This window comes from Lathyrus oleraceus, chromosome 5 (genome assembly GCF_024323335.1).
Source record: "Lathyrus oleraceus cultivar Zhongwan6 chromosome 5, CAAS_Psat_ZW6_1.0, whole genome shotgun sequence".
NCBI lineage: Eukaryota > Viridiplantae > Streptophyta > Magnoliopsida > Fabales > Fabaceae > Lathyrus > Lathyrus oleraceus.
The window spans coordinates 649709856-649731212 of NC_066583.1; the positions used below are offsets into that span (position 1 = coordinate 649709856).

The 21357-nt window shown below is 34.5% G+C and overlaps 1 protein-coding gene across 1 annotated transcript; it reads right to left on the bottom strand.

Moving 5' to 3' along the window:
• Positions 1-17456: 17456 nt before the first annotated feature.
• LOC127087643 (3-oxoacyl-[acyl-carrier-protein] synthase 3 A, chloroplastic) lies at positions 17457-20484 on the bottom strand. The gene is made up of 8 exons (XM_051028562.1): positions 20056-20484; positions 19691-19839; positions 19342-19478; positions 19012-19117; positions 18816-18934; positions 18507-18571; positions 18199-18421; positions 17457-18082 (listed from the first exon to the last, which is right to left on the bottom strand). Exons 1-8 carry the CDS (start codon positions 20226-20228, stop codon positions 17861-17863), a joined length of 1194 nt encoding a protein of 397 aa, XP_050884519.1. The 5' UTR covers positions 20229-20484; the 3' UTR covers positions 17457-17860.
• Positions 20485-21357: the final 873 nt, after the last annotated feature.

Here is a 21357-nt window from a genome sequence, read left to right on the forward strand (position 1 = left end):
TTTTTACCATCAAAATCTTTTAAGGGCATGAACAAAAAAATTCTAACAATCTCCCCTTTTTTGATGATGACAAACAAATGTATTTCATAATAATGGTTGATAATTTAATTAACACGGTCTAACATCAGAGGTTGGGGTTTGTAAGCTCCCCCTAAGTTAGACAATCCATTAAGGTGGGGTTTGTAAGCTCCCTTTAAGTTTGATAGTCCATTAAGACGGTGTTTGTAAGCTCTTCTTAACTCCATATCTATGTTAATTTAATCCTATAATTTTAATCAAAAAATTCTAACATCAGGGTCTGAGGTTTGTAAGCTCCCCTTGAGTTTGACAGGTCTTAGGTTGAGGTTTGTAAGCTCTTCCTTTAGACTGGCAGTTCATTAAGGTAAGGTTTGCAAACTTTTCCTTAAATCCTTTTCTTTGTTTGATTAAAATTATTCATTTAAGCTCAAAAATATAAATTACTCAAAAATATAAATAACATAAATTTTATAAATCATAAGTTGTTTTAGCAGAAACTACTTTGTTGAAGTTTTGATGCTTCAGTCTCTTCTAAAATACTCTATGCATTTTCTCCCCCTTTATCAGTATCTAAATGATTTACTAAATAAAGATAAGAACAATAAAATTGACAAGAAAAATTTAAAATAGTTTAAATGCACAAAATTTAGACAGAGTTGAAAAATTTGAAAGAAATTAAAAGTTCTGACACCAACTGAAATATTTGACACCAATTGAAAATTTTAAAATACCAATTGAAGGTTTTGAAATTAAAACTTTTTTGAAAAACATAAGACAGTTTAAAAATAATTCTAAATTTTTTTGTAAGAATCTGAAAGAATTTATTTACTTCTTATGGTAAATCACTATTGTTTCAGTTTCCAAGGAGTAATTATGATCCAGTATGACATGCTTAATTAGTAATTGGCTTTCAGAATTTCAAATATCAAAATCTTAAACACATAAAGTGTTTGATCTTTTGAAATTTTGTTACAAGAGAACATGTTTAGGCCAAAACACAAACCATCATTCACTCAAGATACGTTTGTTTCAATATGAACACAACTTTTGAATAATCTATTGGTCCTATTGTTTCAGAGGCTCCTTTAGTCTCTGATGCAACTTCTTATCAGAAAGTCATGCCCTCTGAAGGAATTCCTTCAACCTTTCTGCCTCAGGAACTGAAGTCACGGAAGAAGTTTAGTAGAAATAAGAAGAAGTCCAAAAGGAGATACCAAGAAGTGTTTCATTTAGATTCAGATGAAGAAGAGGAATTGGATTTAGATTGGGGAAACTTTTTCTATGATTGCAGTCCTAGGGATGATTAGGATTGATGTTATAAACATCTTTTTGTAATCATTCCTTTTCATTCAATGAAGTCTTTTCCCTTTTTAATTAGAATTCCATCCTTTTAATCATTAGTTAATTCCTTTATTGCAAACTGATTTAAGAAGTCCAAAATTCAGAAGAAAAAAAATACTCTTAACTTGACATTTCTTTTTTCATTCAATTCATTTGATACATCCAATTAACCATAAAAAATATTTGGTTATACAATCAGAGTCTAAGAATACATCAAATTTACCTAAGAATCTGAACATACAAGTCTTAAGCAAAAAGAAAACAAAACTACGCACAAAAGGGAAACTAAATATGCTATAAGAGTAAGTTTAAAAAATGACTACAAAAATTAAAAGAAAATAATACATCAAACAAAGGCAGCTTAAAAACACTATCGAAGTTTGGTGGAAGAAGAAGAAGGAGATAGAGCTGGATTTTCCTTAAGTCCAGCATGATCTTCACCATAAACTCTTCGGCCCTGGGTTAAATGAAACTTTATCCAGACTTACAACCGTTCCTTGCAGAGAGATAAGTCCATCCAGAACTTGTTCTGAATGAATGAATAATAACTTTCTCTCAAGAAGAGGCAATGTTATCTTCAGGAGGTTGAAGATTACTTGATGAAATTTCACTATTATTCCTGAGTTAAATAGAAGCAGAAGATCAGGGCCAGAGACTCCCAATTCTTCCAGAAGAGCTATCCTTTCATTGATGCTCTCCAGTTGGTTTCTCATGCCAAGGTTTGAGCTAGAGATCATCTCAAGTTAGGACAAAAGTGAGAGATAGGAGCTTTTGAAAACTAGGGAAAGGTTGCACAATTGTGTCAACCAGGTTAGGGACAGGTTTTAAAACTAGAATGAGAAATTTAGATTAAGAAGGATTAGTTTAAATAGGGAATTAAAAGGCAAAACCAGAGAGAAACAGATATAAGACAACTAGATTTTGAAAATACAAAACACAGAAAATATTTTATAAAACCAACAAGTAAGATAAACGAGTGCAAAGTAAATGTAAGACATGATAAGAGAGAGAGAGAGAGAGAGAGAGAGAGAGAGAGAGAGAGAGAGAGAGAGGTCACAGAGAATCCAAGGAGTAAATCATTATTACTCTACATATTCTTCCCAAATAGCTTCATAGCTAGCATAACAATTTTCAGACACATGAATTTTTTTTATAAGAAGTTATAAGTAATCCTTATTCTTTTTATGAGTCTCAGAGCCTAATGCTTTTCAAAAGTCATATGTCATCATAGTTTGTTCAAAACTTTGATGAAGCTACTTTTAATTAGAATTAGTCTTTTATACTCTATATTCAGAGTTAAGCTTTTAAAATAAGATCATAAACTCTTTCTTAGGTAAGAATTAATTCTTTAAGAGACAATGGGTAAAACAAGTAAAATAACTCATTAAAGAGTTTACTTGAATAATAACACTTTTATGATCGAAACTTTTGAGCCCATAATGCTTGGTTCTAAACAAAGAATATGAAAAAGGATACAAAATAATATTTTCCACTTACTCTGAAAATTCTTATCTAGATATATTACCTATAGGTATGCATCAAGGAGATAGATACATAGACTAAAGTAAATAATATCTCTTTCATAAAAGTTGTCTAAATAAAAAGGAAGGAGTTTATACATACCTTGGTGTTGCTTCTGAACATATTTTGGTTCCAACAATGTTCTTACTGATGTGAATCAATGTTAAACACTATTGTTCTTAAATCTGGTCCTTGTTCAACACAGTCTTAGAGTAGTACTAGTGACCATAATACTCTTATTCTTCCTTACTCCAGACTTCAACTTTCCTTCCTCTTTCAGAGTTAGGACTAGAAAGTATGATTTCCTCTTATTGAAGGATGTAGTCATTTGTTTTCTATATATTATGACATATGAACTCACTTTTAAACATATCAGCAAACACAATTTTAGATTTTGGTACCTATAATCTTATGGGTCTTTTTGTGTTTTTTACTCTAGGCCTTTTCTCAAGATTTTCCCTTACCTTAGAGTATTGTCTAACCTTACTCCATATTTTATTTTTATAGAAATTTTGTCATGGATAAGAGTTGACATTAGCTTCTGAACATTTCAGAAGCTTGGATCCAGAAGTCGTAGGTACTAAGTTCACTTGACTTTTTGACTTTTGGATCGTAGTGTCTGGTTTCATCAAAACCACTAACTTTGAGATCTTAGGTTTTGACTTCTGCAGAACTTTTATCCTTGAGGTCTCTAGTTCTATCATAACCTTTGACTTCTTTGTTATTGATCTTGATATTCTTTTAATTTCATACACCAATAAGCCATAGGCGTGACTTGAAGAAGATGGTTCTGAGAGATTCTTCCATGTCAAGGTTCTAAGAACCACACATTTCATGGAAGCCCATACCGTCTCTTTTTCTATTGTTTACTTCATAAATCATGGATGCAAGCAAAGTTTTGTTAAGATCTATTGTTAAAAAATCTTGGAGAGTCATATCCTGCTCAGGCAACAGCTAGATTTCTTTCCAATGTCTCCTCAGTTTCTTTAGAAGATTTCAATTCTTCTTTAAGAAACTTAAGTTGTTTGTTAACAACCTTCATGTGCCTTGCCTAATCTTGAAAAAGGCTTATGAATTCATGAATAAGATCAGAACAAGATAGGTTAGAATATACCATATCTTCTTCATCAAATTTAGAGCTAGAACCTAACTCAGAATCTGAATCAGATAGTGTAAGAGCCATTAGTGCAAGGTTGGCTTTTTCAGCTTCGTTGTCTGAATCTTTTTCATCATCGAGTTTATTCCATGTTTACATGAGACCTTTCTTGAACTTGCTATAAAACATTCCTTCAGAAGGATTTCTTTAAATTATTTTTCTTTTTGTAGATTAGGACAATCATTTCAGAAATGATCAGGCTTGTTACAATTGAAGCAAATATTCTGATCATCTTCTCTGTTCTTGGAATAGAAACCTTTGAAGTTAGAGCTTATACCAAAGAGTCCCTTGTTAATCTTGGTAAACTATTGAAATCTCTTGAAAATGAAGGCCCTTTCCTCATCATGATAATCCCCATTAGAATCTTCTCAAATAGAAGCTTCTTCTGGTTTTCTTGACTTTTAAGGATCTAGAAATCTGATCAGTCTTCCTTTTAAACAAGAAAATCAAGATTAAACCTTGATTCCTACAACAAACACATTTATCCCATGAGTCAGTCTTAAGGATTAAGAAACATTTTCATACTCACAAAGAAAATGACTTAAAGCTGAAAAGGTTTATCGGTTTCTTCAACAAGTACACTTGTCCCACGAGTCAATCTTAAAGATTAAAAATCCTTTCATACTCACAAAATAAATGACTTAGAGTATAAAAAGGTTTCTTTATCCTCTTCACCTCAACTTTCTTTACCTTCTGTAGTTTACATTTTGTGACTAATGGAGGAAACTTCAAAGAAAGTTAAATCGTTGCTTGAGTAGCTTTTTCTCACCAGATCTCTTATGCTTCCCTATTAAGTGAAATAAGCATAGTCAGGATCTGATCCCAATTGAAGGTAAGAAAGTTATACACAAGAAGGGGTTGGATTGTATATATGGAAATTTACTTCTTTTTCTTAAACTTGTTCAGAACCTAAGATGTCAAAATCAGATTCTGATCCAAGTAAGAGTCTGAATCAGATCAAAGTCTGACTTCAAAGTTTGTTGCACAACGGAATATAAATGTGAAGTAAATAGAGAGACACATAATATATCTTGGTTCCTCTTAAACCAAGAGTAGTACATTCCCCATGCAGCACAAGAGTTTTTCACTATACTCACTCAGATTACAATTTTCTCAATCAAATTAGAAAGATACTTATGCTCAAGCCTTGAAGAAAGAGACTTCCTTGCCTAAACTACCCATTCAGTACTTCCTGCTCAATCCCATAGAAAGAGACTTATGCTCTTCCCTCAAGCATGAGACTTCAATGCTCAATATATCTAGGAAGAGACGTATTCTCTTCCCACAAGCATGAGACTTCAACGACTGAAGAACCCATGCAGGACTTTCTGCTTTGCCCGCAAACATGAGACTTAAATGCTTAATCTATCCAGAAAGAGACTTCTGCTCTACCCGCAAGCATGAGACTTAAATGCTCAATCAATCCTTGAAAGATACTTCTTTTCTCAAGCACCCAGCAAGAGACTTCATTGCTCAATCTAAAGTAAAGAGACTTACTCGGAGAAGAATGGCTAGAGTCTTCAGATTCTCTTAAGCAGATGCACAAAGTTTTACACACTTAGGTAGAATATGAATTGTTTGTTCCTGAGTGTGTAAGAATGGAGCTTTCATTCTTATTCTCTCCTTGCATAGATTTTATTCTGGTTGTGCCTTTCTGTTATATTTCACATATTCATATATTCTTTCTACATAACATATGTGAATACATTTCACTCTACTCTCACACACTTAACCCCTGTGGTTATATTTTCCATTTAGTGTGTGTTTCTTTTATATGTGTTTTATGTATAACCACAGTCTCTCTCTCAATCCATTTTATGAATTGGTATCACAACTATGTGAACACAATCATGGATTCTTCAACCCCATTGATTCTTGGTCAGAGACAAATGACACTTTGAATGTTTTCTATCTTCTTCTTAAATAGATATAGAGAATAGTTTTGTTGAAGATTGAAACTACTAATGGTACAAGTAGTCGTTGAAGGTCTTTAGCTGGTGTACAATAGAGTGAGCTAAAAAATCAGTTAGCATAAAGGCATTGAGAGGAGCAGAGCAGATTTTAGAGAAGTTGGAGAGATGAGATCCTACCAAAATTACTTTATGTTGATTATACATAAAGTAGTTTACTGTTGTCACGTGATCTTCTTCAGATAACTTCTGACCGGAGACTTCTTGTAGGCGTTTGTTGAAGCTTGATATGAGTCATTGTTATCTTTATACTTAACTTCCTGAATCAGGGAATTTTTATAGAATTAGTTAAAGCATTATTAGAATTTAAAGTATGTCTTCAGAGCCTGGTTGTAATGAGACTTCGGAGTCTTGGGTTCACAGGATTTGAGCTTGCCTTCATCAGAGTCTTGATCAAAACTAATCTGGATGAACAGTTTCGTAGTTGATGACTTAATGTAGACAAAATCTTTTGAAGCAGTATCTTCATAATTGTCGATGAACCTTGTTCAGAAGATGCAGAGTCATTCCTTTAAAATAGAGTATGCTTGCTTCAAACGATTCTAGTCTTTAGAGCTTTGTTGATCTTTGTATTTCAAGTAAGCTTAGGTTCAGCATCTGAAAAACTTGAGTAGACTATTTAGATTCTGAAAGCTTGGTTCTGATCATTCAGATTCATAATAGCTTTGCTTCCCTTTAATGGTTCTTCTTAGAGATTAACTTGATTTATATCAAGGTTAATGTCTTTTGATCCTGCACAATAGAACAACCATTATTAAACCCTATTGTTCTTTAAATACTTTGTTATCATAAAAACCTTTTAAGGGCATGAACAAATCTTGTTCTAACATACCACTATGAATTCACTGGAAGATTCATCAGCTACCCTTCCACTCCATCTATCACTCACTCCCCAAATCCGAACCAATCCTCAAATGAACCCATAAATCCCACTTAAACTCCTCCTCCAACCTCATAATCATCCCCATAACTCTCTTCCCCACCATCTCAATCCACCATCAACCTAAACAGGAGACAACAAACCAATGAAGGTTGGATCATCACCCAGTCTAAAAACAACATTGTCAAACCCCTTAAAAGCTTAACTTCCATGTCTAACCATCCTTTCCTATCGAACCCAACATTATCACCCATGCTCTTCACAACCCTGATTGGCGCTCATCCATGCAAGCCAAATTTGATGCCTTACATCGTAACAACACTTGGGATCTTGTTTGTCGGTCCTCTGCTAAATATTTGGTTGGCTGCAAATGGGTATTTTGAATCAAACAAAATCATGATGGATTTATCAATCGTTATAAGGTTGGGTTAGTCGCCAAATGGTTTCACCAACACTCTGGTTGGTACTATACAGAAACATTCAACCCATTTGTTAAATTCGTGACCATTCACATTATCATAACACTTGAAGTTTATCAAGGATGGTCCATACGTCAGTTTGATATTAACAATGTGTTCCATCAAGGAACGCTCAAGTAAGAAGTCTCATGATACAACCACATGGTTTTGTCAAAAAAAACTTACTTGATCATGCATGCCTCCTCAAAAAGGCATTATACAAGCTAAAACAGGAACCCCACGTCTGGTATACAGAGCTTCAAGTATTCCTACTATCCCTTGGCTTTGTCAATTCAACTGCAGATGCATCTCTTTTCTTATACCAAATATTGGGTGTTACACTTTATTTATTAATATGTGTTGATGATATAATTGTCAATAGAAGTTCCTCTATAGATCTGCTGAAACTCATTGTTACCCTTACTGCTCGGTTTTTGTTGAAAGGCCTTGGATATCTCAGTAATTTCTTGGGTGTCGAAGTAATTTCTTATACTAAAGGAATTTTTCTTTCCCAAAGGAAATATATCATTGATCTGCTACATAAATCAGCCATGGAAGATATAAAACCAATATCCACTCCCTTGTCAATGAGTGTTCAATTACTCAAGGATTTTGTGATCTCCTACCTTCCCTAACTGAGTACCTTGCACCCGTTGGAAGTTTTCAATACTTGAGTCTTACACACCCATACATCGCTTTCATCACCAACAAACTTGCACAGTTCATGAAAAACCCAAGAACAGTGCATTGATATCCACTCAAAAGAATGCTCTGATATTTGGCGGGTTCTTGTGATAAAGGAGTCTTCATCTCGGAGACTGCTCCACTGAACTTTCATGCCTACTCGGGTGCATATTGAACATGTGACAAGGATGATTATATTTCAACCACTGGTTACTTGTTGTATCTCGGTGCCACTCCCATTTATTGGAGCTCCCGAAAACAATGTTTTGTTGCTCGATCATCAACCGAAGCATAATATAAAACCTTATCTGACATGACTAGTGATCTATTATGGGTCTTTTCCTTGTTTGGAGAACTTGTTCACATGTCAACAACTAACCCAATCATATAATGTGACAACCTCGGTGCCACAAATCTCATTGCTAATCATGTCTTCCACTCTTGGATGAAAAATATAGCCTTAGCCTATCATTTTGTCCGAGAAATTGTTCAACATGGGAAGTTTTTAGTGTCTGTTGTATCTATTGATGATTAGCTTCCTGATATTCTAGCAAATTCACAAATGGTTTCCTTCTCTTCCATTTGAATTAACTTCAGCTTTCGCTTGTGAGTTGTAACCTCACCACCTTTGCTTTATCAAATCCTGCATAACTTTTCTCCAAGATTTCCCAAGCTTTCTTTGAGGGTGTGCAGTCACCAACTGTACCGGGAAATTCATGATCATCAAGCTATTGATAAGCTAGAGATCAAATAACAAGAGTCGCCACCGCGCTTTTATTGTTTCCAAGGGAAAAGGGAAAAAGTACAAACAAAACCCAAAAGTAAGAAGTTTTCAAATCAAAACTAATAAAAAGTCAGAGATCACAGGTAAGGGGGTTGGTTACACAAAGGGAAAGTGTTAGCACCCAAAGTGTCCTAGGTACTCCTAGGGAGCCCTTTTTGTGTGCATATGTATTTTGTACAAAGTGATGTTTACAAACAAATAGAATGGGGGGATGAGAAAATAATTCATTAATTATATTTTTGTGTTTGACAAGACCTTCGGGCTTATGCCTACGTACCAACATAAAAATGAGGGATCAAAACCTCGTAGTTCGTGCTACAAATTTCAAAGTGAGTATGTTGGTTTTAACAAAAATTAAGTTTGAAAGGCACAAAGGCCTAAGATGGTTTGAATGAGTTAATTCTTTTTGGATTTTTTTTTTGAAAGTTTAAGTCAAGTATGGTTAAGTTGATATACAAGTTTGATTTAAGAAAATAAGTTTGAAAATGCAATGGCATAAGGCCAAAGTTTCTACCTTTTTTGCAAAAGTGGTCAAAGTTTAGAACAAAAGTAGTTCACACAAAGAAGTTTTTGAAAATGGAGGGAGAGATTTGGAAATTTAAGAAATGGGGAGAAGATGAAGAGGCTATCATATGCACAAAATTAAAAATGTAAAGTTGAAAAGATCTAACCAAATGGGTAGCAATCCAATAGACAAGCATGTCAATAGAAACCCAGAATTCCCTTAGAATTTTTATTCAAGCAACACACAAATGCACAATTACATCAATCTTGAAGAGAAAAGGCATAAAATAAAGATGGCCTCATCCAAGCTTATCCACTTCATGATCTTCTTCAAAATAGCCCATGTAGCAGATGACTTCCACAAGTCACAGGTCCAACATAACAGCTTAACAATGATCAATATTGTAGATGAACTGGAGAGATCTTGAATGATGTATCAGATGAACTTCAAATTGCAAGCACTTGGTTCTTCAACAAATTGGCATTGGCCAAGCCCATTAGCAAAGGAATGTTGCCTAAGTTCTAAGTTCAATTGGGCAAGATCAAACCAACAGTCCACTCAAAAGTCTTTTAGGGTTTTTTGTTGTTATTATGTACATTAATGGTCAAGGACCACACAAACAAACAAGGTAACACAAACAAAATAACATCACACAATATGGTCCAAATGGACAAAGTGAAAATTACATTAACATAAACAGTTAGAATGATATGTATAATGGTAAATGATAATAGAGTGCTAAAAGTAAATTGCATTAAAGGTAAAGACTTGAAGTTAAAAGTTAATGGTTAGTAAGTTAGTAGTCGGTTTTGTTTTGCTTTTGATTTCAAGACATTCTTTGGAGAACACTCAACCCACTTGCCACAAGCATGGATCCTTGAACCAAAACATCTTCCAAAGGAAGGAAAGAAGGCAAAGTTTCCACACAATACCATGGAAGAGGGGAGACTTACACTCTCACTACCTAGAATGCTTATGCCTTTTGGGTCACAAATTTAGCGCTATGTTAAGCAATCGTAATTGGACTTATGTAGAAGTCACAACTATTTGAGGTCGGGCAATAGACTTTTGGTGTTAATGCATGTTGGAGACATAGTATTATGAACTATGCTCATTAGACATACCACACACAAAAAATATGCAAAAGGTGTGGCCTAATCTCATCCATACTCATGCTAATCTTTCAATCAACTAGCATTAGGACTTTGAGATGTCATTGGCCAAATGAAAATGAACGGATGAAGAAGGGGAATTAGATGAAGAGGGAAAGGGATGAATGAGATCACAAATTGGTCAAATGAGGACTTTTACCAAATTAATATCATTCATTCATTTTGGGAGATGGAATGTACATTCCATCAATCCCCTAAATCCAATGATATTAACTTGACAAAGTCAAATCAACCTTGACCAAGGCCCAACAACAAACAAGAAACTCAAAATAAGTCAATACAAATGGTCAACACAATTAAAATGACATTTATTCAATTAAAAAATAGTAGAATAATGCATTAAATTCAAATATATTTTGTCCAAATCCTAAAATCTCATCAAAACACCAAATAAATGGCCATGAGATTTATCATAGGTCAAACAAGGTCAAAGGACCTTGGAGGAAAATTTTCATAATTTTTGGACACTTAAAAATATTTTTAAACAATTAAAAACAAATGCAAAATCAATTAATTCATGAAAAATATTAATAATGATCCAAAAAATAATTTTAATTCAGAATATGAAAGAGAAAAATATTTGGAAATTTTTGGTGAAAGTCCCATATTTCTTGGATCAAAATTGAATTTAATATGAATTATTGAAGAAAAGGCAATTAAAATAAAATTCAAAAAATCCAAAAATACGTGGACCATCAGATCTCCCTCATTAATTGAGGTGGCAGATCTGATGATCCAAAACATGCGTTCCATGTACACTTGAGTCAACCGCGTGGCAAATGGAGTAATCACAAGGAACGATCCAGATTAAAACGTGAGACTTGGATCAAGTGGTTCAGACACAAGACACATCATCATCGGAGTCAGAGCTCCGGTTGTCTTCTCCGGTGAGCTCCACCGGACTGGTCAACATGAACCATCACCAAAAAAGGAAACAGGGACATGATCTTAAAGAAAAAACATCATTGAGCACGAATATGACCTCCAATTCCTCCAATTCCAAATATATTAAGAGATATGTGGAATTGAAAAATGAGGTGCATGATCTGAGTTGATTCGATTTGACCTCAAAGCAACTCAATCTTCTTGCCTAGATTGGTAGGACTTCAGACAACTCAAGAATCAATGGAATTGAGCAATAAATTGAGAGAATCGAAGAGTTTAAAATTTCTGCAAATTACGTTCAATTGAGGTCTGAACTTGATGGATCTTGATCTGAATTATGCTTGGCTTCACTCCAATTGCTTGCAGGAGAGGAATGGAAAGGTTTAGAAGCAATGGACTCCTGGAGAATTGAATTCCAAAACAGTGGAGATTCAAGCTCAAATTCAAATGAATTTATCAGGGTTATCCTATGAGAGTGAAGGGTTTTCAATGGAGATTCAAAGCCGGTGCAATGTGTGTGTGATTTCTGAGCAAATGCAGCTGTATTTACAGCCAAATCCATGTGATATTTGCACACTCTTTTCAACCTTCCAAATTTGTCAAATGATGATAGCATGGTGCATGGGCGTGCATAGGCCCATGAATTGATAGCTTGAAGTCCAAAATGAATGATCAGATGTGTTGAAGCAAGCTTGAAATGCAAGGCAATTGAACATTGATGCTTGAAGTTGGATCCATGCCAAATGATATCAGCCTGTTTAAGCCATGCGCAGCCTATGCATTTCTTATCCAAAATGAATTAATTTGATCTCTTTGGAAAGGTGGGATCAATAGGAACAAGTTTGATGTTGAACACTTTTTCATTTGGATCTTGGAACTTGGAGAAATTTGAGGTGGAAGTTTGGAAAAATTTGGCATATCAAAAATTTTCTAAGTGTCAAGCCAAATGTCTCAATATTCCACCTTGCTTAACTTTTTATGGGAGCTTCAAATGAGAAAAGTGTCTTCATAAAAGTTGTATCTATCTCAAAGACCTTCAAAATGGTCACCAATTTCATGTCATTTGGATTTGAAATGATAGAGTTATTCATTTTTGAAGTTTGGAAAAATCACTTGATCAATGGTATAGGTCAAAATGTGACCTATAATGTAGCCTCATATCACATGCTCAAAAAATTTGAATTAGCTCCCACTTCAAACATCAAAGTTGAATTATACACATTGAATTTTATTGTTCAACTTGGAAATATTTCATCTCATAAAAATTGAGCAAGTTATGGCCTTAGGAAGTTGACTTTCAAATTAGGGTTTAGACAAAATGACCTATAATGTTTCAACATAGAAAATGATTTTCCAAGAAAAACTAGCTCTAGGTTTCAACATGAAAGTTGTTTGGAATGTCATTTATAGTAAGTTTTCTCTTGGAATCATTTTAATATGGTGAAAATTGTAGGAGATAAGGTCTAGGGAGACCCAGTTTTGATCAGATGAATTCATCTGGCCAACCACCATCAACCATCTTGCCAATTTCCATTTATATTGACTTTCTTGGCTCATGGTAGAAAATATATGCATAAGATGTTGAAGTTTGAAGTGTACCTTGAGAAATTTGATCAATTGGTGAGGTAGCTTGTTGGAGAAGTTACTCAAGATACCCAGTCAAACTAGGGTTTCCAAGGCAAATCACCCTCAAACTTTTGAAGAAAACGTGATCAATATAACATGTAGAGATCATTGGGACTCATATATGATGCTTATAACCATTCTTGAATCAATTCTTGGTTATTCTCTTTGTTCATGAGGGTCTCAAACCCTAGATATGATCAATGAATTAATGAGATCATGTCCTTCCTACAAAAAGAGATAGATAGATGCAAAGACATATTTTTGGTATTTTAGTTAGTAAAATGATGATATACAAGTATGATATAATCACAAAGTGCTTGGTGATCTCTCCCAAAATAAACCCAATGAAGAAGGGGTAAGGAGGATGCCAAGATATGATCCCAATGTTATGCTTATGATGAAATTGCATGAGGGATCTTAGGGTCAAAATTGGGGTCTTACACCAACCTTCTCAAAGTTATCAGCATCAACACATTGATGAATGAGATACAAAGCTTTGAAATCTTTCATCTTCTTCTCCTTATGTGTAGTTCTGTATGCAGACGTTGCACCTTTTACAAGTGGATTAATATTGTTCTTGATCACTTCAAGAACATCTTTATAACCAAATAACACCTTCATCTATTTGCACCACTTGCCATAATTCTTCGCATTGATAATTGAGATATTTTCATGGATACTTTCATTGGAGATGGAAAACATTTACGCGCATTAATTGTTCGATCAAGCAACCAGTCTCATGATGTTAAATGTTAGGTAAAACCCAAATCACAAGAACAATGATAAACAATGGAGAGATGGAGAGAATGAGGGAATTAGATAGAATTATGGTGAAAATATGGCATTCTAATATTAATGGTCCAAAATGGGTATTTAAACTATCATACAAAACAATATAGCTAACCAACTAATGAGAAAAAACAAAATTCTCAGACCTTTAACCAGTTGCACTAAATCTTTGCCTCAAAAATATAAAAACTGGAAGGGGTGTAATATGTTGCACATTTACTACAACTTATTGCACTGACTTGAATTATATTATTTTCTTAATATTTTTATTAGTTGAAATTTATATGTATGCATTAAAATATATGGGTGACATTTCATATGGATAGGGATTCTCTACTTTAGTAATTATCTACGGGGTTACCTTCCCATCCTCAATGATGAAGAGTCACCTTATGTAAACCCATATATTTTCGGATGCATCCCATATACATGAAATCCATGCATAAGTGAGTCACACCCTCATTTTTCATGATTTAGCTCGGAGACACATCTCAATAAAAGTTATGGAAGTACACTTTTGTAATCACCTATTATCAATTAAACCATATACTTATGTAATAAGATTAAAATACCATATATTAGAATCAATCAAAAATCCATAATACTATCAAAATGACAAATTACAAAACCATGATACTATTCATAATTCATAATACAAATACTATCAGATACTACTGGGTATATCAGATCCTCCTTGTTCCTTCTCTGCCTTTTGTAATGCAATGTTGTATGTGTCTTAGACGGAATTACATCTATAGTGGCCCTTCCATAAGTTCCTTTCGTAAAGTCTTATTTTACTATACTCGCTCGCACAATGGCCTTTATACGACGACACGCAGGTAACACATCAACGACATGATCTTCCCTACTGGACTCCTCCTTTAATATCTCCTAATGAGATGGCCTAGGTGGATCTATGTGAGCATTTGGTGTCATGTAAGGATATGATACTCTGAAATATCACTGATTGTAGTCAAATTCACTACTCCATTGACGATGAGCTACCACACTTCATGCTTCATCTGGTACCAGATGATTATAGAAATCATCATACATCACATCTACATCTCTACGGACCATACTAGGAAGAGAAAACACAAAGGGGTCTATTGAAACAACCTATATATACCTAGCGTGTGACTTTCTCAGACAGATGTGGATACAGAAGGTATGACCCACAAGTTAATCATCTAGAGTATAAGGTTATGTCATCCAAGAGACGTGTCTGATAGTGGCCATCATATGGTGTGTAGCATATATCATCTGTTGCAGTGTGGTCAAGAAATATTCTAAAGGGCTCGGTCACCTAATTCCCTCTAAGCAAGACAAATGCACAAACATGTGGTTGATCCCTAGTGTAGTCATCAACATATGACTAGTCAGAGATGTGCAAAAACTGTTAAAGGATCCATGCTTGAAAATGGTACATGTGAAATATTAGTAACAACGTAACACAAGGGTTATGAAAATGGTACAATAACAGTAAATATGAAAATATATTATCGTAAATAGCATGCAACTTGTTGTCATCTATTTGGTCTTTCAAAGACAACCTTCATCTAACTTCGAGTATAGGTAGGCCAAACAAGCGGCTCCCCCATTTATACTCATGAATTCTATCAAAGTCAATGAAGTGTCTGAGGTAAACGACATCGACATAATAAGCACTCTTGTCCACAAATATGGATGTTTCAACAAAGTAAATGAGGTATGATCTCAATGCACATTCTCTATGATGCCTAATCGGTGCATCACCACGATTGACCTCTACTGCCATATTTAGGTGGTGTGTATACATGTTCTCCAGGAATGCAAATCTAGCATGACACTGTATAGTGTCTTCCAGCTCTTTTAGGGCATCCTATGTATCAGCTCCCAAATAGGTCAATGTCATATCCAGTACATCGGGTCTGGTCATTCTTGAGTGGTTTAATAATCTTCCCCTGGTTGAAAGATATAGTCGAGATGACATATGATATAGTGTGGTGGAGATATCACCTTGCAAAAGATGAAAAGATAAAGTCTCTGAGTGTCATCTCTCAACGAAAGTTGATATCATACCATGGTTAATTATAGTATAATTGGTCATACATAAATCTCACAGCTTAGATAGTTGCATGGAATCATGAAACCAATGCTCCTCGAGCTAGTGAAGCCTCACAATCTTCCTACCACGGCTGATGTATTTTAAAGCATCATGGTACTGCAAAAAAAATATCACTGTCAAAAAGTTCGAATAATAAAACACATGTGCTTCAAAAAATAAATACAGATAAATTTTACCTCTCTGTCCCACACATGCCTAGCAGCGTGGTTTGCGTACAAAAGTAGTAGTGAAGTGTTATAGGGGTCTCCTCCAAATTCCTCGAAAACGCCAACATAGACAGCATGTAGATCAACCTAAACTAGTGGGGCTTCTGGGGCAGCATAGGGTGACACCTTCCTTCGGGAAGAGGAAGCTGTAGACACCTGAACCCTATAAGTTGACGCTTCTGCATCAAATGAACTAACACCAACTGGTGGTCGCGAGGGTCGAGGTTTTTACCCGTGAACACATGCATGTTGGTGAACTTTATCGTGCCTCAACCGTTCTTGGTTGTCAGACATGTTAACTATAATTAAACTAGACAAAGCAAATCATTCTTTGATGAAAGATATTCATAAACAAATCAAATAATGCAGACAAACATGATACGAAAGTTCACCCATGTGTTCCTGTAAAATCCAATTCTAAAAAATACGGAAGTACACTTCAATAATTTCCTACAACATAGAAAATGCAAAAATGACAGAAAACGTGGGGAAACGAAAATAATGGCACAAAACACATTGGTCAATAAACTACCTAACAATAAGTGTAATTACCTATATATTGATGTATATTTCATAAACTAATGTTCCTATTTCATAATGAATGTAGAGAAAATCAAATGTGAAAAAAAATTGGATTGAAAAACTTATCAAATGTGCAATTGATGTTGAAGCACTTGGATTGATTGAATGTTGAGAGGTAATTGACAAACCACTTGAATTGAATGGAGTAGAAAAAATATTCGAATTGATTAAAAAAAATTGGGGTATTATAGAAGTGACTTAAGAAGAGATTTTGGCATGTTTTTGCTAGAAATGAGGAAGGGGGGAAGGTTTATCGCATATTAGACTAATAACTCATCTTCATTGTATACTTTTGTATTTTTTGTACGTGTGACTTACTTAGGAATAGATAGGATGTGTGGAATGAAGTGTGTCGGAAAATACATTTTTAAATTCTATGAATATTTTTATTTTTCACAAGGTTGCGATTCGAGACTTGAGATCAGACGGTCCATATATCTTACGGTGTTCTCATGTTATGAAACAGAAGGAAATCCAATTCTTTTTATTATTAGATACACTTGAGAACTTGATTACCCTTTAATAATACTTCAATAAGATGAAAAAGAACTTGCAATTACTTTTTGGGTTGCAAACGTGCGTTAGATGAATTCCATCGTGCAACTAAACTCCTATTTCACTTTCAAAGGACAACCCTATGTCCTATTACAAACTTCTCACAACTCATAATCAATGTTACATGCAAGTTTGGTGACTCTTATTTTTTGGTATCATTATTGCCTCCAAAACTTTATTTTTCACTCAAAATGCTACATAAAGTAGGCAAGGAAAATGAACAAGCATTTAAAATTAGGTAGTTGGTTGGTCTTGACGGTTGAAAACGTTGTCTAGAGTACAATGAAGCATCAATTCTCCATCGTGTATTGTTTTTACATTAACAATTCATAAACATACCAAATATAATAAGCCTTTTTTAACTTCAAATAAATCTCAATAACAAATACACATCCCAAAAAAATGGTATTTGAAAAAACATGACCAATAATAATATATGAATTGAAGACAAAAAAAAAGGAACAATGTTGATGTTGTGGCAGTGCAGGATGTTCTGGTTATTATCCTTGTGCTAACTCACCAATATGTTTTAGAAATCTGGTTTACTTAGAGAGCTTCACATGCACTTGCACTTGAAAATCTTCTCTATCTGCTAATGCAATGTTGGCGCGATTCAGCGATTCAGCCCCAACGAACAATTGCCGAACCCCAAGTAAGACCAGCGCCGAAACCAGCAGCGGCAATAGTTTGGCCTGCTTTAACTTTTCCACTTCTAACTGCTTCATCTAATGCGAGAGGAATGGAAGCTGCACTTGTGTTACCGTAGTTAGCTAAATTCGATATGACCCGTTCGGAAGGGATTTCTAACCGTGTCGCAACTGCATCGATAATCCTTTGGTTTGCCTGCATAGATTATCATGTATGCCAAGGAATTCGTACGTTAACTCGAATGACATTTTTGTTTCATTCACTTTCATTCAGAGATGGTGATAATACCGCAACTAGAGACTTTTGTGTACCTGATGGAGAAGTAACCAATCAATGCTAGATGCAGGGAGACCAGCCTTTTTAAGGGCGGATTCGATCGTCTGTGGAACACATCGCACAGCAAACCGAAAGACTTCTTTTCCGTTCATTTGAATGCATGAATACGACGACTTCTTGGGAGGAAAACTCCGCACAGAACCATTTGAATCCAATGCGTTATTTGACTCGTTTTCTTTAATACCAGCATTCAAATGTCTACATCAAGAGAGGGTAGGTTCTTAATTACATAGCTTAGAGGACGAAGAGAACAACTCTTTTCAATAATACGAGACGCACATACCTTATACCATTACCATCACTATGCACGTCAAAACCGAATAAACCATCTTCCTCGCTGTCACATGCCTGCAATGTAAAGATAATACCGATAACATCTCAAAGCTTATGTAATCTTGTATTTGCAACGGAAATGTTTGTTCCAAAGATTAGGACAGCAATTTTCTATCGTCTTAAATTTTACAAAAGACTCAATATCTCGCGACAAACAAGACGGGCTAAACAATAGTTGCAGTCAAGAAACAAGTTCAAATTGCTAACTGATATTTGCTACACATTCGACAATACCATAACCTTGAAGATAAACAATTACCTGTACCACTACAGCACCAGCAGCATCACCGAACAAAATACAGGTTCCTCTGTCTGTCCAATCAACATATCGTGAAAGAGCATCAGCTCCAATAACTAGAACGTTGCGAAATCCACCCCCTGCATTCAGACAGATATAGGGAAATGAGTTTCACCATATTTAGGGGCAATGAGTCAACAAAATAACCAATTCATACCCCTAATGTGACAAGCTGCTGATAATAGACCCAACACAAATCCACTACAAGCAGCCGTAATATCATAAGACAATGGGTTTTTCGTGCAGCCAAGTTGTTTTTGAATCTGCAACTCATAAGGATAATCATGATTATAAAACTATACCCAATCTCCGAGAGATACCAACATAGGAATAAGTTAAATACTAATAGCGATCTTGCAATGTAACATCATAGTTTCTCAAGTACTCTATTAATCAATTAAAGGGTACCGATTAACCATCTAAGCTTAAGGACAGACATCAGCAGAATGCAACGAATTATTCTCAATATGACACGTCATGAACCTACCTGTGGAGCACTCCCAAAAAGATCCTCTGGTGTCGACGTGCACATCAATATAAGGTCAATATCATCGGGATCAACCTTTGCCATCTCAAGTGCTTTCTTAGCCGCATCTGCCGCTAATGTTATCAAGCTATCTCCACCTGTAAGCTCAACAAGCAACAACAAACCAAGAACATAAATATATATATAAAACATCCAAAAAGATTCTATACAAGTTTCCATTTATATATTCATTGAGTTATCTCAGTAAACAAGAAAGAGACTCCATCAAGAGCCTAAATCTGAAAGTAGACATGTAACCTAACCAGTAACAAAGTACCTATCTTTTTCATGCCAATAACAAAAGACTAACCGGAAAGAACATGTCGCCTTCGAATCCCGGTTCGAACAGATATCCATTCATCATTAGTATCAACAATTTTCGAAAGCTCGTCGTTCGAAATCTGAAGAGCAGGCACAGCAGAACCACATCCAACCAACTTGCACCCTTGACTTACAAGCCTAAAAATTGAACAAACTTGAATTACATGAATACTCAAGAAAACAAACAGCACTGTTCCAATTATGATCCCAACCCAAATAAAATCCTCAAATGTAGACCATGAGAAAACCCTGATTCATAACCTATGATAACTAAAATGCTCATAAGTATAATTAAAAATCAAAACTTTGAAACAAAATTAGATCGAATAAATGAATTAAAAAGGAAAAAGTAACCTGGGTATTCGAGATTGGGTTGGGGAAGCATAGTTTTGAGCTCCTTCGATAGTTCCAGAGCAAAAAACTTTGGTGGAGAAACCTTGGAATCGATGAATTGAAGAGAAAGGACGAACCCTTAGAGTGAAGTTAGGAACGGAAGGAGTAGAAAACAAGCCAGATGCATTTGCCATTTACAACAACAACACCTACCAAAGTGCTACAAATTATGCTATACAAATACAAATACAAGCAGAGAAATTTATATGTATATGTTAAGAAATTATATTATATTGAAGAGAAGAATGAAGAAGAAAATGAAGTGGAAAGAGACATAAGCCTGAACATATGGAAGACAAGAAAAACAATGATCTTAGGTAGCTCCGAAGCGATTGTGGCGATTTTCGTTGAGGAAACTCCAATGTTGTTTTTCTTGTGTTGTGTGCTTATTTCTCTGTCAAATTTATTTTTATTTTTAATTTATTTTCAGATTATTATTATAATTAATTAACTAGTTCATTGAATGAATAAATATAAATTAGAAAAAAAAAGGGGCAATACATAAGATGCAGGTGTAAATAGTAGTTGAGTAGTTAACCCGGTATGGAAGTTGATTATGGGGTAATCTAAAATTTTGAATTGGGTGAACTAATTAGGATTTTTTTATGCTATTAAACTAGGTGTGATTTAAAGTGTATTTAATAGAAGTTAAATTAAGTGTGACAATTATTGTATCAAAATTGGATAGGATTATCTATTGTTAGTGAGTTTAGTGGTGATTGACGAATAACTTAATAAAGAGAATTATAGTTTGATCCCCGTAACTGTGATTTTGAGGAGGCTGAAAGCACTTTATGGAAGTACTGATTTCTGAATTGAATTAGTCGATTCAATGGACTGAATATTGATGGTGAAAATAAAAAAAAATGGATAAGATTAGACGGTCTAACTTGTAATCGGATAAACGGTTGGAATGGAATCGATGGTATGTAGTAGGATTGAAATTAAAATTATAGGCAGAATTTTGAAATGTAAATTCATAAATAATTAAGTTTATAAAGATTAAAAATGAATTATTGCGTTTTAAAATTTGAATTTTGATAAATTCGAAAATTATCATTGATGAATCATGAATTTGTCTTAAATTCGCATGGTTTAGTAAGGTTGAATTCAATTACTATAGTTTTAAACTTAGATATGATTGGATTGATAGAATATAATTGGATGAAATGAAATGAAATATACTAGTGTTATGTTGTTTGGATTAATTAAAAATATATTGAATTGAGCGAAATCTTATAGAATATATTCTATTATATTCTA